Source organism: Boleophthalmus pectinirostris, unplaced genomic scaffold (assembly GCF_026225935.1).
Source record: "Boleophthalmus pectinirostris isolate CB_2022bp ecotype Guang Dong unplaced genomic scaffold, ASM2622593v1 HiC_scaffold_9, whole genome shotgun sequence".
Taxonomy (NCBI): Eukaryota; Metazoa; Chordata; class Actinopteri; order Gobiiformes; family Gobiidae; genus Boleophthalmus; species Boleophthalmus pectinirostris.
The window spans coordinates 3415568-3441513 of NW_026571541.1; the positions used below are offsets into that span (position 1 = coordinate 3415568).

At 39.7% G+C, this 25946-nt stretch overlaps 1 protein-coding gene across 3 annotated transcripts in view; it reads right to left on the reverse strand.

Annotated features, from left to right (window-relative positions):
* LOC110156286 (kinase suppressor of Ras 1-like) overlaps window positions 1-25946 on the reverse strand; it is a 79336-nt gene that overhangs the window by 37301 nt on the left and 16089 nt on the right. The window contains exon 1 of one of the 3 annotated variants that reach the window (XM_055166792.1): window positions 7410-7480. The exons of the other annotated variants lie outside the window; for them this stretch is intronic. Coding sequence (XP_055022767.1) covers window positions 7410-7430 — 21 coding nt within the window. The 5' untranslated portion in view covers window positions 7431-7480. Of the gene's footprint in view, window positions 1-7409; window positions 7481-25946 lie in introns of those variants that run through there. 3 annotated transcript variants of the gene reach the window in all.

The following is a 25946-nucleotide window of genomic DNA, read 5'->3' on the forward strand; positions in this document are numbered from 1 at the left end:
ATGAATACACAGAAGGTTAAATTCCATACTGTGAAACATTCCAGACAAAGCAATAACATCTCCATGGAAACAAGCATGTACCATTAAAGTATCACTGTGCACCTTTAATACTGAAATCAAGTTTGAAATTGGAGTATCGTAACACTCCAAAACCTGAAGAGAAAAAAAACAGTTAACCTCTGTGTACATTTTTTTGGTGCTATTGACAAAGGATATCTTCACAGAATCTCTAGACTTCACCTCGGGCTTTTCCAGGAAGACCATGGGCTAACGGAACCACATCTAAACACTGAACGTTTTTCTTTTAACTATAATCTGTTTCTACAATGCCCTTAGCAACAACCACACCAAGATCATTATTTTGTCCGACTACAAATAAAACTGGCTCTTGGAGAAGCAGAGGACTTTCTAGGAAGGCAGAGGCAAAAATAATGACTCAAAAGTAAGCATCGTTTCTTAGAAAGTGCTAAAGGAGGAACAGACTGATGGGGAGATGATTCATGTCTCCAGTTTGAAGCAGGGTGCAGACTGGCCTTGTTCACAGCAGGTTAAATTCCCAGTGCTGCATAGGAAAAAAGACAAATGCAATAAAGTTTGAAATAAAATAATACTGTTAAAAGTCCTATGCTACACAAAATGGTTTCTTCTGAGCTTCAAGTGATGTTAGAATGTTGTTACCTCAGCAATAACAGACCTGAAGTTGTGTTTGTTTCATTCACACGTTTGAGTGAACAGCTCCTTTTAACTTTAGTTCAGTAGAGTTTGACAATTGGATGCCTGAAATTATCCAACTGATTCTACTGAAGGTGTGTGGAGTTTAAAAACACAGCGAAAAACTTTCTCTATTACCACATGACATCACAAGGTGGAACATTTTTTTTCATTTGAGAGAACTCGGCCTAAATGTGCTGGGTGTGTACAGTGTTGGACATGTATGAATGAAACAAAACCCAACTCCAGGTCTGTTTGTGATGAGGAAACAACATTATAACATGGATCAGGCCTTTACTTAAAAATCACAAAATGTTTTTTTTTTGTGTCATTCTGCTCTAATAAGAGTCGTGTGAGCCGTTTCATCTGCACACATTAGTCTGTTGTGAATATATGTCCTTCTCTAAGCCTGATCTGTGAGCAGGGTTGGACCTGGTCAGTACTTGGGATGGGAAACCTGTGGGAGCCGCTCTAGTGAGCCTGTGTTGGAGCCACAGTCACCCTAAGGCAGACTAATGGAAGTGACACTGTTGATCTGTGCCATGGTTCCCTCTGACCATCAGTGGTTCATCACACCATGTTCATTCTAGGAAAGGTGGGTGAACCTAACAATAGGCACATGGGAGGAGCAGTTCTGAGCTCCTCTTATGTGACTGTCTCTGAGGGAGCGTCCAGCCTAACCCAGACCCTGACCCATCTTGTCCTCTCAGCCATCACCCACAGCTCATGACCACAGGTGATCATAAGTATTATTATTGTCATGGGTTCGTCCGAAATAAATGTTTAAAAAAATGAAGGCTCAGTCGAAAAACTTCACTTAAGTGGGTTTTTATTCACACCACAGCTCAGAGTGCAGAGTGGAATATTTACAGTGGAAAAAAATAAGGTGGTAGAGTCAGAGCTCTGATAACAGCATTATTTCAATAATCCACAAGTCTTTGATAAGCCATTTCACATTTAATGTGCACAGTGGGAATCAAACTACCAACCCAGAAGCTACACACAGCAAATGTTGAGCCCCATATTTGATCATAGTAGCATAAACATGCCTACATGGACGTGTTCCACTCTTGACTTCAGTATTTCCTGTATTTCCTGACGATTCGAGGCCGTACACACTGTTCCACTTTGAAAAACATAAAAACAGAACAAGTTCATTTTACACACGTTTGGCCCAGTGTCATTTCTCACACTCCCAACACATTCTAGCATCATCATTCTTCACCACAATGAGTTCCTAAGAGCTTTTCACATCTTTCAAACAATGATAATTAGCATGCTACCCGAGCATGCCTTACTTTCTGGTTTGCAGACAATAAAAATGCTTTATAATAGATGCAGACAGAACACAGAGGACTAACTCTGACCACAAGAGCTGGTTTTACAACACACCTCTCCTGGGGCAAGACATTTTTTGAATGAATGTATTACATTACAAAAATGCACAGTGTCTGCACGATTAATCCTAACAGGATCAGAAACATTTGATTAGTTATCACATCATAATGGCTACAATTTTAAGTGCCATTATCTCCTCCACAAACACCTCAATCTCCTGTTTTATTCTGCAGAAAAACATCAAACCCTGTAGTTTAGATGTGCACAAACATGTTCTGAAATGGGATACTTGTTTTCATTGTCAGTTCAGATTTCACTCTTTTGGTCAATTCTTCTAGGCACAATGTCACAAAAATCACAGTTGTCTGGACAGTGGTGCGATTACCTGACCAGGCAGAACCACACTCTTTGACAAACTTTACAAAGATGAGTGGATCTGGAGCTGTATCTTGTCTCCCTAATTTCAGACGGTGTGACTGACAGGTGGATTAACCAATCAGAGAGAAGCATGCTCTGTTTGCTTCTAAAACAAACGTGGTAACTTAAAAATGTAAAACAGGAGGAAAGTTCACATAAAGACTCAGAAATAGTGCAGATTTTTACAGAATCAACAATCGAAGCACGAGACTTATTTCAGGTAAAAGAATTAAGATTTAGTTGAATGTTTAATGAGAATTTTGGAGAAGAGATGTCTTCCACAGTTGAGGGACGTGTGATAAAAGTGTCTGTGGTTGGATCATCTGAAGTTAGGACAGAGGTTTTTCATGCTCTGTGGTCCAGTTCCAGACACTTCTGGATTCGAACAGAATGTAGTGTGTATTGTGCCCAGTGTGGGTGTTAGAGTGCAGCAGAGGAGGGCTCAGAGCAACTTTTAGTGTGCAGTAGAGGAGGTAGAGGAGGTAGAGGAGGAGGGCGGAGTCTGTGTTCGGTGGAAATGCTCCACATTCCAGCTCCTCCCGTGGCTCTGACTCGCTCCAGCCTCATCACAGGAGATCAGGACTCACACTGAGATCAGAGATAATGCTCAGATACTGAACATTTAGCTTTGACATCAACATTTTATCTTCTTCTTTTTAAGGAGATTAAAAGGGCCTGTACTAAAATGTCTTCTGATCTATGTTCTAATGTTGTTCCCTCGTCATAAACAGACCTGGAGTTGTATTTTGCTTCATTCAAACATGTTTAACACAGAAACCCTGCATTACTGACTTTCAAACAGAAAACACTCCGTTCCACCTTGTGATGTCATGTGGTAAAACAGAAAGAGCTCCACTGACCTCATACACCTTCACTAGAATCATTTGGATAATTTAAACCCTGGAATTGCCAATCTCTTCTAAACAAAAAGGTAAACACAACTGTCCCATAAACTACAGTTGTGTGACATCACAAGGTGGAACAGAGCCTATTGAGCTTTGGAGATGTAGACTAAACAAAGACTAAAGCAGGACTAAACCAAAACTCTGATACAGACCATGAACATGCCATAGAAGCCTCCTAAAGCCAGGTGTAAACTAGAGGTCTAAACCAGGACTAAACCAGGACTAAACCAGGACCAAACCAGCATTAACTAAAACTCCAATACTAACCACTGCAGACCAGAATGTAAATAGGAAAAACTAAAACTAAAGCAGGTCCAAATCAGGCTTAAATCAGGATTAAACCTGGTCTAAACCTGATCTAAACCAGGTCTAAAGCAGGTCTAAACCAGGTCTAAATAGGATGTAAATCAGGTCTAAAAACCTCTGATACTGAACACCAGGACCAGGACTAGCCCAGGTCTGTTGATAGTGGCTGTTGTAGAGCCAGAACACCATTAAGAGCTGCACAAAAGACAGGACTAAAAGAGGACTAAAAGAGGACTAAAAGAGGACTAAAAGAGGACTAAAGCAGGTCTAACCCAGGTCTAATCCCTCATTTGTCAAGGAGTGGTACATGAGAAAATGTTTCAGAAGTATGGAACATTTCTGGGAGAGGAGCCACCACCTTGTCATAGTGTTGATTATTTGCCTTGAAGGTTCCACAGTAGGACATTAAACATATGTGTCTCCATGGAGACAAGCAGGTGACGCCATCAGGCCAAATTACAGGTCAGATCAGTGGAGCTCCACTCACAGTAAAAATGTCAGTTTTTTAAAGGTATTTCTAGGAATAAAAAACTTAAAAATCTTAATCACAAATGCAATAAAATGTCTGTAATGCCATAGTGTGGATAACCATGACAATAACATCTCCATGGAGACACACCTCAAAGGTTATGCAGTGCAACTTTAAGCACTGGGCCCTCAAATGTGCCACATTATAGTCTTATGTCCTAAAGTCAACAATTACACCAATGAATAGCAAAGCACAATAGAATAATGCTCCCAAAACAAGACAAGTCGTTTTAGTCGACATGGGCGGACACAACAGACTTTGAACTTTGTGCCAGTTTGTCTCATGTGAATGAGCCCAGTAATAAGAGAGATTACAGAGACACAGCAGAACAACAGGCTGCATCTGAGCTGTTTCACAACAAAGATCATCACCACCTCAACTTCAAACCAAGCTCTGAAGTGCACACGAGAGTATACATGGAACTGCAAATAATACACAAGTAGAAGTCAAATGTAGTGGCCTGAATAATTAATCAGTCACTGTAATAATAATAATAATAATAATAATAATAATATTTCTCTGAAAAGAACAAAAAGTAGAAAAACTAAATACAGTGCGGATACTTAAGTAGTCAGAGCTGCCCTGGGGCAGACTGACAGAAGCGAGGCTGCCCTCCATCACCAACACTCACACTAATGCACTAATAAAACCTATGTCTTTACAGTGGGCTGGCATCTCCACAAACCTGACTCTTATGAGGCCTGGGGGAGCACCTCCTCCTGGTTTACATCCACAGTATGACATAAACATACAGGATGTATCACCATGGAGAAAGTGTGTTTTTATCTTCCTGGAATCACACAGGTAACGCGCCACTGCCTGAAAGTTCCACAGTGTTGCTTTAAGTCTAATGACTTCCTCTGTGATAAAGTTGAGACGTATTTGCACAGAGCTGAAGCCCTCAGACTCTGAGCAGAGCAGTCTTCTGTGTGGTACATACCGATACTGGGCCAGTGCCCAGACATGTCTGCACACAAACTCTGCTCCCAAACTACTCACAGACAGACATACAGACAGACACACAGAGACACACAGAGACACACAGAGACACACAGAGACACACAGAGACACACAGAGACACACAGAGACACAGACAGAGACACAGACAGACACACAGAGACACACAGAGACACACAGAGACAGACACACAGACAGACACACAGAGACACAGACACAGACAGACACACACACAGAGACAGACACAGACACACACACAGAGACACAGACACAGACACACACAGAGACACAGACAGACACACAGAGACACACAGAGAGACACAGACAGACACACAGAGACAGACACAGACAGACACACAGAGACACAGACACAGAGACACACAGAGACAGACACAGACACACACAGAGACACAGACAGACACACAGACACACACAGAGACACAGACAGACACACAGAGACAGACACAGAGACAGACACAGACAGACACACAGAGACAGACACAGACAGACACACAGACACAGACACACAGATACAGACACACAGAGACACACAGAGACACAGACAGACACACAGACACACAGAGACACAGACAGACACAGAGAGACAGAGACAGAGATAGAGAGGAGAGTGAAGCAGCACAGACACAGACTGACATAATAAAGACATAAAGTGCACATGTGGAGCTGGATCCTTCACAGAGTCACAGAGTCGACACACAGACGGGAGCTGCACGTGCAGGGGAATAAGAGCCGTCAAATTCACTAATGAACTCATCAGGACTTTAGTTTAGAGATAAACTCATGTGGGTTTTCATTTCCCATTGTTAAAAATCAACTTGCACTATGATTCCACAGTACGGCATGAAGCTATTCTGTGTCCATGGAGACGAGCAGGTGCACTTGAAGGGTGTTTCTTTACCCATAAAACACCTGTAATTGAATAAATGTGAGATAGATATATGCCATACTGTGGAACATTCCAGGCAGAGCAGGTGGTGTGTCCTACACCAGAAAGGTTATACAGTTTGGATTTCACTATGCATTAGCAACAATATGTGCATTACTTATAAATATACAATAGAAAATTAAATACTATGGTAACGATGTCCAAAGATTAAAGCTCCTATACCATGATATTTTCTGATTTATGTTCTAATGTTTCCTCATCACGAACAGACCCACAGTTGTGTTTTGTTTCATTTACACACGTTTAACACACAAATTCTGCTGAGTTCTATTAAACAGAAAACACTCTGTTCCACCTTGTGATGTCATGTGGGAATACAGCAAGTGCTCCACTGTGTTTTTAAACTCCACACACCTTCACTAGAATCATTTGGATCATTTCAGCTCTGGAATTGTCAATTTCTACTGAACTAAACGGAAAAGGAGCTTGAACTTTAACTTGAAAATGACTCAAATATGCAAGAATGAAACAAAACACAACTCCAGGTCTGTTTTCCTAGAGATAACAACATTCTAACTTGTCTTAAAGCTCACAAGAGTCCATTTCGAACAATATAGTTTACAAATTCCTAAATATGTATCAATTACAGGTATTTTTTTGTTTTACTCTGCTCAATTTCAATTCTCTCCAGAGACTAGGTCAGGAATTGGAATAGCAAGTTCAGGCACCAGCCAATCAGCAAAGAGCCTGACATTCTGTGTTTGCAACGATTCACGAGATCGAGGATTTAAAGTCGGAACAAAGAGAATGTTTGGTGAATTTTATCAAGGGGAAAGACGTTATTGTCCTTCCTAAGAGATTTGGGAAAAGCTTAATATACCAGTTAGCCTCGTTAGACCAAATAGCAGCGATTGGTTAAATAAAAAAATTACCCGCCTACCGTCGAGCGAACAAATCCTAACGATGCGAGGTCAGACGGTTTCTACGAAGTGAAACCGTCTGATGAATCCGGCAAATTTTTTATATCATTACCTTGAGATAAAGATATGCTATGGTGATCGGGCTTGCCTCTCCATAGCTCTGAATAACCTATAACATGGTGGTTTTGCTTTGACTGTCATACTGTGGAAAATTCCAGCCAAATCAATAATAAGCAGCTAAAAAGTGACACAGTGCAGCTTTAAGTGAAGTTTAAAGAAGATATGCAGTGAACCTATCCTTCCTTGTTATACTAGTGCAAACTCCAAACTCAACCCAACCAGGAAAAGCTTGAAGAAATGTCAAATTTGTAATGTGAACCCCAAATAAATGCGTTTTAAATCGACAAAATCAGCTTTACCGCGGGTCCAGCGATCTCCATTCACCGCTGCAGCCTGTCCACTCATACTAGTCCCACTTTAATCCACGAATATTCCAGTGATCTATGAGAGCAGTGCAGTGACAGAAGCGGCGTCTCTGTGTGTGTGTGTGTGAGTGTGTGTGTGCCGTCTGCGGACCTGCCCCCGTAAGCCCCGCCCCCGAACGCCCCTCGGCCAATCGGAGCGGAGCGGCCGAGATAGCCTTTTCGCACTGGAATACCAAAGCGGTTTGTAAGGAGACAGGACGACTGCACCGGGAGTCAAATGAATAAGGAAGGAGGGGGGTTCAGATAGTTCAAATCCTTACGACAGGTCTTCATGTTTTTTGTACTTCTGACTTGGTTTGGTGGGGTAGTGTCTGTGGTAAATATTTCACATAGTTTTACATCAGTTAAGTGACAGTTTGTGGGGAAACGTGGAGAAGAAAAAGATAAATACAGGAAGTAGCACTGAGTTCTAAAACAGAATCCCAAAACAAAAAACAAAATAAAGTTCTGTGGGCTTGCTTCCAAATATTCTCCAGTGTTGACATATTTACTTATTGTTATTCACTGTGTTTTATGTGTAAACGGTACTTAAGACTCTTTTTCACTGACAAAATTTCAAAACTTTTCCATGACTTTTCCACAACCTAAAGTGAATTTTCCATGACTTTATGGCACCTACATGTGTAGAACTGATCAGACTTTTAGGGCTAAATATGAAATGTTAACCCTTTCCACTCACCTTATGGTTTGGAATTAGTTTTTTAGCATTCAAAATCCTGTCAGTGCATTTATTGTCATCTCTTTTAAACAAAAGGCGCAGACGTTTGGGAAAAAAAAAAATAACAGCCTCATGAGACTTAACGGAACACTGGAGTTGCGTGAAAGAGAAATGAAAATTCCATGACTTGTTCAAAACTTTCATTGAATTTACAAATTTCCATGACTTTTCCAGGATTTCCATGACCGTGGGAACCTTGTAGACTTAGACAAACTTTATTGATCCACAAGGGAAATTATCTGGACACAGTAGCTCACTTATCACTTCTGTTAACATATAAAGCTTCAACTTATTTACAAAAAAGTTGTAAATTTTTAAAGTGTTTTTCTTCTCTGTGATTTGTAGTCACATACTTTAGGTCACATGAGCGCACAACCCAGGGCTGCTCCATTATGGAAAAAATCATTATCACAATTATTTTGATCAATATTGAAATCACGACTATTCAAACGATTATTTTTTATTTTATTTTTTAGGTACATTATGCATTTATTCAGCATTTCTCTCTCTCTCAAAAATAATAAAAAAAAAAACCCACTTTGTTATTGATAATTTACACAAAACTTTCAAATTGAAAATAAATATAGGCTACAAATATGTAACCAGGCTGGCCCTAGTGCCTCTGCTCAATTTCATTTCTCTCCAGCGTCTAGGTCAGGAATCAGAATACACTAGACGGTTCACAAAAACCCCGGAAGTGCAAGATCAGGCACTAGCCAATCAGCAAAGAGCCATATATTCAGTGTTGTCAACGATTCCTGAGATCGAGGATTTAAAGCCGGAACAAAGAGAATGTTTGGTGAATTTTATCAAGGGGAAAGACGTTAGTGTCCTTCTTCCTACGGGATTTGGGAAAATTTTAGTATACCAGTTAGCCTCATTAGCGGCACATTACATACGTCACGACCAAATAGCAGCGAGTGGTTAAATAAAAAAAGTACCTGCCTACCGTCGCGCGAACGAATCCTAACGCTGCGAGGTCAGACGGTTTCTACAAAGTGAAACCAGCTGATGAATCAGTCTAACAAATATGAACTTTTGAGCAGTTTTGTGATGTATAAAGCATAAAATGAATCAAATATACTTTGAACATGAAATAAGGCAGAAAAACATAAATGTATCTAAAATAAACTATATATCCAGCTGTTATTTAAAATATAATGACATAGAAAAATAAACTTTGTCAAGCTTTATCGTTTCAGCTCGATTATATGAGGTTGGAGATCGTTTGACACACAAATTGAAATCGTGATCAAAATTCGGCCCATACCCCTTTAAAACGAGCTCAGTGATGAAGACCCTCCCCGTGTTGAAATCAGCTTGTCCCATGTAACCATTATAAAACTTTTATTCTAATTCCAACAAAGTGACTTTTGATCAAACATCACATTACATCACAAGCTTGATCATCTTCACTATATTTTAAAATAAAATAAAGCTTTTCTTATTCTAATCATAACTATAGTGCAGTTAGACACATTTTGGCCCTTGTTTGCATTATGGTTGCTAGGTAACAGTTGTGGGATTACCTCTGTAGGTTATGTCATACATGCTGCCCGTTTCCAACCAGGAAGTCAGATGAAAAAACGCACTATTTGTAAATCATTATCCACGTGCTGATCTGTGCTGTTGCCGTAGCAATTATCAACTCAAAACAAAATGCTCTAATCTTCTGAATGCTGACAAGTCCTAAAAATGGCTCCTGTAAACCGGTACTTTTACTTCAGTGAGAAACATGACTCTAGTAGTAGTAGTAGGTGTCCGGGAAAAAAACACGCTCAAGTAAATGTAATCGAGTGCTAATTAAGGCATTATTATTCGGTATACAGAGCGAGAATGGGTCTGTTGCACGTGCTGATGTCATGAGGTGGTTGCTTTAAAAGTCTCTGCAGTTTTACTTGAGTCTTTCTTCACGTCAAAGCATCATTTACACTGACAGTTATTTATAACCTTATTGAACCTGTTCTGCTCTGCTAGAACAATGCGAAGTATAAGTATAGAAAGCTACACAGAAAGCATGACATAACAATGCTTGGATTTTTAAAGAAACATTATGTAACCTGCATTGTTACAGTGTCAAAGAGCGTACGACAGGTTTTTATGATTCTCTAGTTTCGACTTAATTTGGTGGGATTATATCTGTAAATATAAATGTTAGATTTACACCAATCAGAAATTTGTGAAGAAACATTGAAAATGAAAAGAGTTCTAAACACATTAACATATCTATTTCTAAACATATCAAACTAGGGAGAATTCTATCCAAAAGTCCTGCACAATTTACACGCAAGAATAACTTTTTTCTGTTCCCATATTTTCCGCACTATTAGGCGCTCTGGATTGTAAGGCGCGCTGTCATAGAATGGTCTATTTTCAAACTTTTTTCACAAATAAACTGCACCGGACTTTAAAGGAAACACAACAGTGTGATGGGTGAGTGGTTTTGTTTGTTTGTGGCGTTCACGGTGGCTCTGGGCTTCGTTCAGTTGTGGCGTGTAGGGAGGGTGCTGTCTGGGACCGCTGGATTGTCGGCGTGCTCGCAGTGACTCAGTTGTTCAGTTGTGTCTAGAAGCGGCACGTTGCGCTAAATTTTTCGGTTCGTTCCTCCGTTCCGTTCTTCATCGGCGTGGAGTGATGAGTGTGGCTGTGGGAGTTTTTTGCTTCGCGGTCGCTGTCTGCTCCGTGTGTGTTCGCATGCGCTGTGGGTGGTGCGGCTTTGTAGTTTGCTGAAGTCGTGCTGGGACACCTGAGTGGATTCGTGTATAGCGCGCTCTGGATTGTGGGACGCACAGTCGTTTTTTGATGCGGTTGGAGGTTTAAGAGCGCGTCTAATAGCCCGGAAAATATGGTACTTTAACATGATTTCATCAAAATAAAGGTGTTTTCCTTGTGTTTTTATAAATCAAATCATAATGTAAGTGTACTTTAGAGTAGCTTTGGCCAACTTACAGTATAGTTGCTAGGGAAGTATGTTTTTATTTATATAGCACTAGGGATGGGCATTCGATAAAATTTTCTTAATCGATCGTCGAGAGAATTAACGATCGATTATCGATTAATCATTAACGTTTTTTATATTAAAATTTATCATCATTATTATTACTATCTGCACTACTAATCTGCATAAATAAATTCAACTTGACGACATATAAACCGTAACCACTCTAGAGCCACATCAGCCCATTTAATGCAGCTTTGTGTAAATCTCACAGAAACGAAACTTAAAACCGCATGGCTAATTTGCATAAATTAAGCAAAGAAAAAAAAATAGCTCTTATGCGCTGATGCGACATGACTCAGTGGAATACAGGTTAGTGTGACCATATTTGCGTTTGTCAAAACCAGGACACCGTACGGGGGTCGGAGGTGGAGACCCGTCATCGACATTTCGCAACTCTCACCTGGCAAAACTTTTTCCCAATGGACACCGAAACATATGTGCTGTTTTGTGCACTGTGCACATGGACTCACACTTGACCCGAACGCAAAGGAAAGTGTGGAATTTCTTGTACAAGTCATTGTTAAATGTGCATTTTCACTTCGGCGTGTTGCAGACTGACCGACTTTTTTGTCGTTTGTGTCTGCTCGCTCCTTGTACGGACCCGTTTAGTCACCCTACACTACGCACAGCAACCTACATTCGGTTTGTCGATTAAAATGAACGTAATCGATGAAATTCTTAATGATCAATTATCGATTAATCGACTAATCATGCCCATCCCTATATAGCACTTTTCACAGATGTATGTCACAAAGACGCTTTGCAGAGCATTATTCATTCACTACACACTCGCTTGTTGGTAAACTACTTTTTTAGCCACAGCTGATAGAAGCGCGGCTGCCTCCGATCACCACCATCACTCACACACACCACTTTCATACTTGGAAATATGGGTACAGTGTCTTGCCTAAGGACACAACGGCGAGTTTTTGTGACTGGCCCCTGTCCTGTGGCACCTGATTTTCCCAGCGGTCTCCCACTCAAGTGGCCCTGTTTAAGGTAACAGTTATGGAATTCCCTAGTGTGATGTTTCAATTTCAATTTCCAACTAGAAAGTACAATTTTAAATCTAAAATCGCCAAACTGGGAAAAGAAAAGTAAAATCTTAAATAGAATGATCTTAACTGTGTTTTTGTGAAATGTGTAGTCCAACATGTCATCAGCACTTGACACTGTGTCTCCAGATCCTTCAACTGCAGATAAACACATCCAAGTGTTTCTCATTCTCCGTTTATGTTCAGGTCTCATGTGAAGCTCAGAACCTCCAGAATTCCCTCCCTGAGCTGCAGAGGCTGCACTAGCACAGAGTGAGGATTCATTCAGATCAGAAAGAGGCATTTTAGACCATTTAAACCAACTGGATTTCACCATTGAAACTGGCAACACAAAACACCAAATTAGAACCCAAACAGCTTGGGGTCAAAAATAGGTCAACTTTATATGATTCCATTTTAGCAAGTAGCAAGAATAAGCAGTGGTGCAATGCAACAAGATAAAGTACAAGAGTGAAGAAAGTGCAATTTTTAGGTATCTGTACTTTACTTTAAGAACATTTTACAGTGGATACATTTTACTTTTACTTCATTACATTTGAGAGCATGTATGTACTTTCTATACAGTACTGAAAAGATAAAAGTACTTTTCTTTATGGTTTGAGACCATTTAATTTTTGAGTTATCATTCCAAACTAAATACACAAAAACACAAAAATTAAGAAATTGATTGAATGTTTTAAAATGATCTAAATTCTTTAACAAAATCACTACATTTGATGCTTTAATTGTTCTTAAAAAATATCTGCAAAATACTTTTACATTTTTAAACAGGTACGTTAACAGTCGATTATTTCATGTGATATTTTTACTACTTTTACTTGAGTAATCTTTTGCCCCCCGTATCTGTACTTTTACTTGAGTACTTGACCCTCCAGTGTGAATACTGCATACACAGGACAATACCGGAGCTTAAACACGGCTGCTTCACGTGTCTTTCTTCCAGATTGTTTTGTGAGGCTCTAATCTTGTGAGGAAAAGACTACACCCAAACCTGTATCAGCCTGTTCTTCCACTTTTTGGGCTATTATCAGAAACTGCTCAAACCCAACATTTCTCACACGGTTCTTTTAAAGGTGCACGGTAAAAGCAGACCTGCGTGATTTCAATAAATAAAATAGTCAAATCAAATTCAAATTCTGCTTCCTGGTTGGAAATTATGACATAATGCTAGGGAATTCCATAATGGTCACCTGTCATCCGGGCTAAAACTCTATGAATGTACACAGAAATGATGATTTGACAAATAAAATGATAACAAAGCATCTTTATTTTGTAGAAATCAGGATTTAAAGTGTCAGAAAAAGTATTTCTTGTGTAAATTGTGTTGTACTTTTCTTAATTTTGCCATTAAAACTCCCCCCCAATAAAGTCTTATGTAGTGGTGAGCAAAAATATTGAAATATCGATATATCGTATCGTTTAATGTGATGATACAGTATTGATATCGTGGGCTGTTGTATTTTTTGGTTAATTTTACTTAATTATTTAGTTACAGAGCTACAGTTTTGTTGCTTGTTTTGAGGATGGAAACTCATTTATGTGACACATTTGACATTTGTTTTTAAGGATTAAAACGTTTCTGTTTCATATGAACTTTAAACAAGAAGTGGTTTAATAAAGACTTTTAGTATCACAGGCATGATTTAGCCTTTATTTTTATTGAATTGTATTGAATAAATTTGAAATATATCGTATCAAATCAAAAGTGCACTGTATCGAGATATGTATCGTATCGTGGCCTATGTATCGTATCGGCAACTTCTTAATGATACCAGCCCTAGTGTTATACATCCTTTGTTACAGTACAATCTGTTATTTCACAATCTGCTGCTGTAGTTGTGTCATATGGCTGTAATAAAAGCTACAGGAACAGAAATACAAAAAAAAAAAAAAAAGAAAATTCACTCTTTCATACAAAAAACACAGCAAACCTGTATAAACTACTTTTTGGACATAAAAAATCAGCTACAAAAGTACAAAATATCAAGTCTATAAGTAAACTCAAAATATGCTCAGAAAGCCACAGCTCTCAGCTTTTCAAGGGAAAAAAGTAAGGTTCTATCTTTTATGAATGGAATGTTCTATGCAGTTCCCAGGTATCGTATACAATACCGTTGGTCTGGAAGCATTCATTTATATTAGAGGGGGGGCCGATGTGACTCTTTTTGCCCCAGGCCCCTCAAATGTCTGTCGACGGGCCTGTTTAGAACCGTAATTTTCCACACAATTTTCAACTCACAAACTGCTTCTTGATTTGTGTAAAACTGTAATTTATTTTCACAACACGTATTATCCCACCAAATTAAATCAAAATTAGAGAATCATAAAAAAAAAAAAGATGTGATTTTCAACACAAAACTGAAAGTGACTCATTGAAAAACCTGTTGTAGTTCCAGCTAAGTCGCCTATTTCTGGTCAGATTGTGTCGAAACAAAGCTCAAATTAAAGTCTCACTTGCGTAACAGAGCTTCAGACAGAGTAGTACCTTCCGTTAGAATCACACAGCAATGATTTACATAAGCCTGATGAGTTTATAATGATTTTCCTTGTAAAGTGAAAGCTGTAAAAGGCTGTAATGTAGCAGGCCAACGACATAACTATTGAAATTCCATTGTGTAAAATTCCTCTGCGTGCGATTCTTTTGTGGTTGCCAAAACAAATCATCCCGAACTCATTTGCTGACATAACATTACGGAGGCTGCGTTTGCCCAGGCTAACGGGAGCTAGCGCTAACGGGAGATAGCGCTAACGGGAGATAGCGCTAACGGGAGCTAGTCCGAGTCACTCCTTTTGGACATTTCTTCTGTGTTTGATCTTGTTTGAAAATGTGCAGAAACATGTCTTTGAATTGGTTCGGCGTTTTCTCTTTCATCATCTCCGCGCAGGATCAGACAGGATTCACATTTACCAGAGGCACAGCTGCACATCCCAAACTCCAACTGACGGACGCTTCAATCTCAACGTCTTAGATTTTACAAAATTTTACCAAGATTTCCCTACTTTTCATTTGGTAAAGTTTCCAATTTTACTTCATGGTTGGGCAGTAGGGATGTAACAATAACCGAAATATCGTGATATCATATCGTCAAAGTTCTCACAATAATATCGTGGACCATCACAATATATCGAATTACAAGTGTCTTTGTTTAAATGAAGAGTTATGGTGCAGAAATAGCTCAAAAAAAGACACAGAGAACTACATAGACCATGATCCTTTGCTCCATTTCAGTGCAGACTACATGAAGAAATAACAGTTCTAACACTTTTAAGTCTTAGTTCTTTGGATTAAGTCTTCTCAAGGCATTTTAAGAGGAAAAAGTAGCATTTTCACAGTTTAGTCTTCACAAAACATCGTAATAAATATTGTACTGTGAGATGTATATTGGGAAAATATCGTACTAAGAGATTTGGATATCGTTACATCCCTAATCATGAGCCTCCACATCATATCGTGAGCTTTCCCACGATATCGCAAAAAATATCGCACCGTGAGGTTCATAGTAGGGGTGGGCGATATATCGATATTTTAAATATATCGAGATATTTTTTAAACTCGAATATGAATTCGGACATATCGTATATATCGATATAATGCTTATATTCAATTTTGATTTTGCCGCTTCGCTTGTTTGTCTTCTCTCTAGTCGCCTCCGCGCGCCCCCGTCTCCCTGATTTTGTTCGCTCTTGTCTCCTTCACTCCTCACTACCACCGTGAACACCGAAAGTTGGTGCCAGTGAAAAGCTTCAAGGTCATCAGCAGCACATCCTCACATTCCACCGAGTCTCGTCCTTTAGCCCGAAAGGAGCTAAACCGCATGAGCGGCACGTGGAGTGCGCTGTTTATGCAAATTAACCATGCACTTAAGTTTCGTTTCTGTAAAATGTAAACACGTGCGCAAACAGGCTAATGTGGCTCTAGAGTCGTTATGCTTTATATATTGTAAAGTTCAGTCATGTAAAGTTTATTTATGCAGAAGATTTTAATAAATAATCTGCTGCAGTGTCACTTGTACAACAGTGCTTGGAATCGTTGGGTTTGATCTGCAGTGGATTGTGGGAAACCTCAGAGCTCCTTACTGCTGGATAGGAACATGGGTCTGTTAAAATAAGGAACCTCCTGAGCTTCCTCTGCTAAAGGAGCTCCTGGTCTTGGTTCTGGTCTGGATAACAGAGTTAATGCAAAGATGAGCTTGTGTTGAGTTGTTTTATTTATGAATGAAAAGAAGGAAATATGTATTATTTCTTTTATTTTACAGTTAAATTATTATTTACGTAATTAGGGTTTTTTGTCATCTTAAATGTTCCTATATGAACTGCCGACCTCTTACACTTCAATAAAAAAAAAAAAGACCTTGTGGAATTTGGCATATTTGTTTTTGCAGTTTTCAATTTTAGGGGGGTTATTTTTTCTTGAACATATATTGAGATATATATCGTATATCGAGATATAGCAAAATATATCGAGATATATTTTTTGATCCATATCGCCCAGCCCTAGTTCATACTGAGACGATATCGTATCATGAGACTTGAATATCATTACACCCCTATAGGGCAGCGAATTTGACATATGTAGAGGTAGAAGTGTTACCTAGCAACCATAGTGTCAACAACATTAATATATATGACAACTCCTTTACCTTCAATTAATGTTTAAACGGTCATAAAACATGGTTCCTTTTTTGTTAAATGTGCACTGTGTAACTTTTTGATTGGGGGTTCATTGCCTGCTTGTTTCTATGGAGATGTCAGCCTAGAATGTTCCACAGTGTGACATTAAACAGCTCTACTTTACATATATTGAATTACAGGTGGATTTATAGCTCAAAAATGCATAGAAAAATAAACAGTGTGACTGTGACCTGGGTCACCTCTCCACAGATCTGACCTGGAACTTGGTCTGGTTTGGTCTCCATGAAGATAGAAAGGTTTAATGCCATACTGTGGAACATTCCAGACAAAGCAATAACATCTCCAAGGAGAAAAGTCCTGTTTTAGTCCTGATGTAGACTTGGTTTGGTCCTGTTCTTGTCCTGATGTAGACCTGGTTTGGTCCTGTTCTAGTCCTGATGTAGACTTGGTTTGGTCCTGTTCTAGTCCTGACGTAGACTTGGTTTGGTGCTGTTCTTGTCCTGATGTAGACTTGGTTTGGTGCTGTTTGTCCTGATTGATGTAGACTTGGTTTGGTCCTGTTCTTGTCCTGATGTAGACTTGGTTTGGTCCTGTTCTAGTCCTGATGTAGACTTGGTTTGGTCCTGTTCTAGTCCTGATGTAGACTTGGTTTGGTTCTGTTCTAGTCCTGATGTAGTCCTGGTTTGGTCCTGTTCTAGTCCTGATGCAGACTTGGTTTGGTCCCGTTTTAGTCCTGATGTAGACTTGGTTTGGTTCTGTTCTAGTCCTGATGTAGACTTGGTTTGGTCCTGTTCTTGTCCTGATGTAGACTTGGTTTGGTTCTGTTCTAGTCCTGATGCAGACTTGGTTTGGTCCCATTTTAGTCCTGATGTAGACTTGGTTTGGTTCTGTTCTAGTCCTGATGTAGACTTGGTTTGGTCCTGTTCTTGTCCAGATGTAGACTTGGTTTGGTTCTGTTCTAGTCCTGACGTAGACTTGTTTTGGACCTGTTCTTGTCCAGATGTAGACTTGGTTTGGTTCTGTTCTAGTCCTGACGTAGACTTGTTTTGGTCCTGTTCTAGTCCTGACTTAGACCTGGTTTGTTCCTGTTCTAGTCCTGACATAGACTTGGTTTGGTCTTGGTTTGGTCCTGTTCTAGTCCTGGTTTAGTTCCTGGTTTAGGTGTGTGTTTAGTCCCAGTTTTGTGCACAAGTCTGAGCACAGCTTTAATTTGCATAGTCAGATCTTGGCACGGTTATGGAGAAGGCCTCTTCAGAGTTTTGCTGTGACAGTAAACAGCAACTAGTACGCTAATGTGCACTTCTTGATTATATATATATATATATATATATATATATATATATATATATATATATATAAAACTTTTGTGTTTCTGTATACGAGTTGCTTTATTATAAAACCTGTTTTTATGTGTTGTTGGGACAACAACACACACACACAAAAAAACACATTTATAAATTTTTTTTATTTCGGTAATTCCACTCACTGTCGGAAACCCACACAAAACGCGCGCAGTAAGAGCGATGTAAACTTCATGTTAACGTTGGCAGCGTCAGTCACACAGTGGACGAGGTCGAAGAGCCAGTAGAACAGAGGCAGCAGTGCACAGGTAAAAACACATTTGTGTCTTGGAAATTATTCTCCCGACGTGAAATATAAAAGAAAATAACAAATATAATATCGCCTACAACTTAAATGTCACTGGTGAAAACATCCTGCATAGGCTCATGATGTCTGCACTACTGTCCTATAGTGACCTGCCACATGAGGACACACACACACACACACACAAACACACACCTTCATCATCGTCATTAACTTGAGAACGAGCGGACCACGTTTCCTTCCGTAGACATTGCGCGGACACCGACGTGCTCCCGTGAGCCGCGTGTGGATCGTGTTTTCTCGCGTACGCTGCGTAAACCGCGCTTCCTCCTGTGCGCCTCTAAACCAGAACTAACACCAGGACTAAAACCAGGACTAATCCAGTCCAGGACTAAACCAGGACTAAACCAGGACTAAACCAGAACTAAAACCAGAACTAAAACCAGAACTAAAACCAGGTCTAAACCAGGACTAAACCAGAACTAAAACCAGAACTAAAACCAGAACTAAAACCAGGTCTAAACCAGGTCTAAACCAGGACTAAACCAGAACTAAAACCAGAACTAAAACCAGAACTAAAACCAGAACTAAAACCAGGACTAAACCAGGACTAAACCAGGACTAAATCAGGACTAACACCAGGACTAAAACCAGGATTAATCCATTCCAGGACTAAACTAGGACTAAAGTAGGACTAAAGCAGGTCTAAACCAGGACTAAAACCAGTGATCTCATATATAAAGCATTTCTCTATCAATAATATTTTTAATATGGTGAAGGAAAGACTGGACTTTTTATTGTCTTTAAGTAGACAAAAGTTATTATGTTCAGATTTCCTCGTCTTTGCTACTTTACAGCAAACAGTTTCTTATTCATGGAGACTTGGGCTCAACAGCCAATTTGGAGAGATTTGTTAAACAATAAATTACTTTATAAAGTCACTTTTTTTGTTCTATATCAGTCTTTTGATCTGCCACAATAATGTAATAATTAATTTAAATGAAAATACCTCAAATTGAAGGCTTTTCTCAGCAATTTTTAGGTGACATTAAAATGAGATTAATTAGATACATTAATTACAGATCATAATTAATTAATCTCTCAATTTTTTTTTATCGCATGACAGCTATATATTATATATATATATATATATATATATATATATATATATATATATATATATATATATATATATACATACAGTCCCTGACAAAAGTCTTGTCGCTTATCCATTTTGTAGAAACAAAAGCTTATAACCTGACTTTAAATTAATCGATTGGTTTTAGAAATGTCTCATATGAAAGCTAAAACCCTCCCAAATTATGTTCAATATACTAAAAATAAATTTGCATCACTGAAGAAAGATTGATCATTTAATGAACACAGAAAGGTCAGATTTTGGCAAGACAAAAGTCTTGTCGCCTTGTCATATGATGCACCAATCCTAGATTACAGCCTCACCTGTGATCAGTTACTGATCAATCAGTTAGTGGGTGTGTATAAAAAGAAGCCCAGCACACCAGACCTTCACATCAACTGCAACTTGACCTCTGACAACATGCCTAAGATCCACCCTGAGACCAAAGTGTTAATTATCAAGAGGCTGAAGACCAGATCCACTGCTGAGGTGGTGACACCTTCAATGTGTTTCAGCGTCAAGTACAAAGAATAAGAAAAAGATCTGAAATGACTGGAGATGTTTTTGACAAGCCCAGGTCCAGCAGACCCTGCAAGACAACTGCTCGGGAGGACCGTTTGTTGATTTAAAAATCCGCCCCTTTTCCACTGCAGCAGACTCCACCAGGCCTGGTCACCTCAAGTCCCTGTGTCAACCAGAACAGTTTGTAGAATTCTGTCTCGAAATGGCCTCCATGGTCGAATCAGTGCACAGAAACCAGCACTAAACAAAAGGCAATTAAAAAAACCGTGTGGCATTTGCCAAGGCCCACAGCCTGCTAAAAGGATGGACACTGGAAAAGTGGCAGAAGGTGGATTTCTCAGATGAATCCTCGGTTGAATTACATCACAGCTGCCGCAAATATTGCAGGAGACCTACTGGAGCCCACATGGATCCAAGATTCACCCAGAAAACAGTTAAGTTTGCTGGCGGAAAAATCCTGGTCTGGGGTTCCATCCAGTATGGGGGTGTGCGAGACATTTGCAGGGTGGAAGGCAAATATCAATAGCCTAAAATATCAAGTATTAGCTCCTCTTACATTCCCAACCATAAAAGGGGTTAAATTTTGCAGCAGGATGGTGCTCCATTGCATACTTCTATCTCTACATCAAAGGCGAAGAAGATCAAGGTGCTCCAGGACTGGCCAGCCCAGTCACCAGACATGAACATCATTGAGCATGTCTGGGGTAGAATGAAAGAGGAAGCATGGAAGGCAAAACCAAAGACTCTTGATGAACTCTGGGAGGCATGTAAGACGCTTTCTTTGCTATTCCTGATGACTTCATCAACAAATTGTATGAATCATTGTCGAACCACATGGATGCAGTCTTTCAAGCTCATGGAATCATACAAGATATTAAATCTGGATCTCACAGCACCACTACTTAATTCACTGACGTTATGCAACATATTTTTGTATTTGAAGTAAATTATTTGTTCAATTTTCTGTAGGCGACAAAACTTTTGTCTTGCCAAAATCTGACCTTTCTGTGTTCATTAAATGATCAATCTTTCTTCAGTGAAGCAAATTTATTTTAGTATATTGAACATAATTTGGGAGGGTTTTAGCTTCATATGAGACATTTCTAAAACTAATCAATTAATTTAAAGTCAGGTTATAAGCTTTTGTTTCTACAAAATGGATAAGTGACAAGACTTTTGTCAGGGACTGTATACATATATATATATATATCTGTACTGTGGTCAAACACATTTTGCCCATATACAACTACAACTACTACAACTATTACTACAGCTACTACTACTACAACAACAACTACTAGTACAACTACTACTACTACATTTTCTACTACAACAATTACTACAACTACTACTACTGCAATTACTACTAGTGCTACTACTACAACAACAACTCAACTACCCCTACTCCTACTCCTGCTTGTTACTGCTACTTCTGCTACTGCTGCTACTACTACTCATCATGCCATTACTACTACTGCAGCTAGATAAGTAGTTGCCCCAGGAGTAATAGTAGTAATAATAGTCGTACTAGTAGTAGTAGTAGTAGTAGAGTGAAGTGCATGACTCAGCCAAAGCTCAGATGTGTGTTCACAGAGTCAGTGTGTGTTTGGTGTGTTTTTCTAAACTCTGTTTACTGAAGGAAAACATCATGAGGCTCCTGACAGACTGTGTGTGATCACAGCCAAGAGACAAGAGCACAGCCAGCCTCTGCACCGCTGCTCTCAACACCAGCTAAACACGCACGCTGGAACTTTTTATGTGGACAGCACGCCTTCTCGTCTCCATGGAGATGCTACTGCTTTGTCTGGAATTTTCCACACTGTGCCTTTAAACATGTAACCAGTATTTATTTGACTTTTATCACACACAAACACACCTGGAGTTGTGTTTTGTTTCACACACAAACCCTGCACATTTAGGCTGAGTTCTTCTTTTAACTTTTAATTTTTAATCTGAAAACTACCACTTCATGACATCACAAGGTGGAACAGAAAATTTTGAGCTTTGCAGATGTAGACAGACTAATAATAAAGAGTTGCTCAAATGTGTGAATGAAACAAAACATAACTCCAGGTGTGTTTCTGAGGAAGGAACAACATTCTCTCACAAGAATAAACTTGGAGTACTGTTCGGCCGTGTAAAAGTCTGTCCTGTATTTATTTGACTTTTTATCACTCTGAAATACTTTGACTTTGGCTAAGAAGTTCAAACTGTATTAATGTGTAAACAGGTTCACCCAGGTATGTCAAAGTCAAAGCACCTGCCTGAGGTCACTGCTCAGGGCAAATTCTTACATCTAAATGTGTCTGAAATGTTCCAAAATAAGGCTTTAAAGGTTCTATATTACACACAATTGACTCAAAAGCTCTAAATGCTCAGTTCCACCTTGTGATGTTATGAAGTGGTCATTTTCAAGTTGACAGCTCCTTTTACCTTTTGTTCAGTAGAGAAAATAACGTAACATGGGCCCTTTAACTTCTCTATCTCCACGGAGACGACCAGGTGACGCAACTAGATGTTTATCACTTCCACAGAGACGAGCAGGTGAGAAAAGTGACATAATGCAGCTTTAAACAGGGCCAGGATCTGTTGGTAAAAATATCTCCAGTGACCGGTTTGGGAGCAGGTCTGAATACACCAAGAGTGTTGTCACTAAACCACACGCTGAACGCACATGACCTCACCTTTCTCTCTCTCTCTTTCTCTCTCAGTCTCTCTCTATCTGTCTCTCTCTCTTCTCCTCAGTCTCGTCTTCTCCCTCGTTCTCTCTCTCCCTCTGACCAGTGTCTCCCTCTTTACCCTCAACTGTCTTCACCTTCCTCTCCTTCTTTCTCTCTCAATCAGTCTCTCTATCTCCCTTTCCCTCTTTACCCATAAGTGTCTTCACCTTCTCCCTCCCTCCTTCTTTCTCTCTTGCTTAGTGTCTCTCTCTCTCCCTCTCTCTTTATCTCAGTCTCATGTTCTCTCTTTCTCTCCCTCCCTCTAACCAGTCTCTCTCTCCTTCCTTTTCTCTCTCTTGCTTAGTGTCTCTCTCTCAATCTGTCTCTTTTTCTCAGTCTCATGTTCTCTCTTTCTCTCCCTCTATCTGACCCATCTCTTTCTCTTTACCCATTATCGTCTTCTCTCTCCTTCCATCTCTCTCTTCCCTCTGTCTTGCTTAGTGTCTCTCTCTTTCTCATTCTCTGTTCTCTCTCTTTTTCTCCCTCCCTCTGACCAATCTCTTCCTCTTTACCCACAACTATCTTTACCTTCTCTCTTTCCCTCCCTCCTCCTCTTTCTCCTCGCTCAGTCTGTCTCTCTCTCTCTCACTTAATGTCTCTCTCCCTCTTTTTCTCAGTCTCTCGTTCTCTCTGTCTCCCCCTCCCTCTGACCCATCTCTCCCTCTTTACCCATTACTGTGCTCACCTCTCTCTCTCGCTCAGTCTATCGCTCTCTCCATCTTTACCCATTACTGTCATAGTCTTCTCTCTACCTCCCTCCTTCTCTCTCTCTCTCTCTCTCGCTCAGTCTATCTCTCTCCCCCTCTCTCTTGCTTAGTGTCTCTTTCCCTTTTTCTCATTCCCTCATTCTCTTTCTCTCCCTCCCTCTGACCCATCTCTCCATCTTTACCCATTACTGTCATCGCCTTCTCTCTACCTCTCTCCTTCTCTCTCTCTCCCGCTCAGTCTCTCTCTCTCCCTCTCTCTTGCTTAGTGTCTCTCTTTCCCTTTTTCTCATTCCCTCATTCTCTCCCTCTTACCTCTCTTGCTCAGTCTCTCTCTTTCTTTCTCTCTCTCTCTCGCTTAGTTTCTCTCCCATCCATCCATCCATACATCCATTTTCTTCCACTCCTCCCCCTATCTCTAAGGGAGCGCCCAGTCACCCTTCCCAGTGTCTCTCCCTAATTTTCTCAGTCTCTTGTTCTCTCTCTTTCTCTCCCTCCCTCTGACCCATCTCTCCGTCTTTACCCATAACTGTGTTCACCTCTTTCTCTCTCTCTCTCTCTCGCTCAGTCTATCTCTCTCTCTATTGCTTATTTTCTCTCTCCCTCCGACCCACCTCTACCTCTTTACCCACCTACCTTGCTCCCTCTCTCCCTTTTAACCTTCATTCTTTTTACTCCCCTTTCTCACCCTTTCTTTTGCTTAGTCTCTCTCTCCACTTCTCTCTCTTCACTTCTTTTTTTTCTAATCCCTCTCTTCCCTCTCTCTCCTTCCTTCTCTCTGCTCCCTCTCTTTGCTCTCTCTCCACTTTTCTTTCCATCTATGTCACACACACACCTCTTTCCCCTCTTCTCTCTCCTTCCTTCTCTATCTCTCTATCTCTCTCTACCTCCGACACACACACACACACGTCCCTTCCCTCTTCTCTCTCTCTCTTTTCTTTCTTCTTCTTCTTTCTCTTTCTTCTTAGCGAGTTGTTGACTAAAAACAGAAACTAGAAAAACCTGCTGGATGTGCAGCGTGAGGACCACAGGCTCAAACACGCACGAGTCAAAGTCGAACAAACTCTACAGACCCGCACACACAAGTACAAATACTCCACAGCCCGCTACGGTACTACAGTACTGCACCACAGTATTACAACAGTACTACAATCATACAAGCATATCTGGGGCTTTTCAAAATAAAAGCTTTCATCAATAAATTGTGTCTTTAAAAGGATTTGGGACAAGTTTAGGTTTAGTCCTGACTTTGACCTACTTTTACTACAACTACTACTTTTAAAACCTTTTGACCCATCTGTATACTACTACTACTACTACTACTACTACTTCTGCTATTTTTGCTGCTCCTACTATTACTTCTACTAGTGCTGCTGCTACTTCTGCTACTGCTACTAGTACTACTGAGGGACCTTGGGGATACTGCCTATTTGATGGGCTCCAGTGTTTACTACTACTTAACTTAACACTATGAAGTATGAAGTACATTTATAAACTGTCAGAAAGCCAAAACCTTAGTCAAAACTTAGTCATCTATTACTACTACTACTACTACTACTACTACTACTGCTACTACTACGACCACAAACCAATCGTACTACTACTACAAACTAATACTACTACTACAAACCAATACTACTACTACAACGAACCAATACTATTACTACTACAACAAACCAATACTACTATTACTACAACAACCAATATTACTACTACTAATACTACGATACTACCAATACTACTATTACTACAACAACCAATATTACTACTACTAATACTACGATACTACCAATACTACTATTACTACTACTACTTCCAATACTACTACTACAAACCAATACTACTAGTACTACAACAATCAATATTACTACTACTATTACTACGATACTACCAATACTACTATTACTACTACTAGTTCCAATACTACTACTACAAACCAATACTACTACTACAGTACCTCACTGAATAAGTCCCACACTTCCAATTCAAAATCCAAGTACTTTTTTATAGTCCAATGTTTAATACTACTACCACCACCATTACCACTGACTACTACTACTACTACTACTACTACTACTACTACTACTACTACTACTACTACTAGTAGTACTACTACCACTACAAAAACTACTATTTCCCCAATCCAATACTGCCATGATTGAAGACGTTTTGTATGGTTCAGTGTTTAACACTATTACTACTATTAGTACTACTACTACTACTACTACTACTACTTCCACTACCACCATGACAAAAAGTATGAAAATTAACTTTACTCTAATCATTGAAGATAGTAAAGTTACTGCCAATCCAAAATCCAAGTAAGTCCTGTAGTTTAATGTTTAATACTACTACTACCACCACCACTACTTCTAC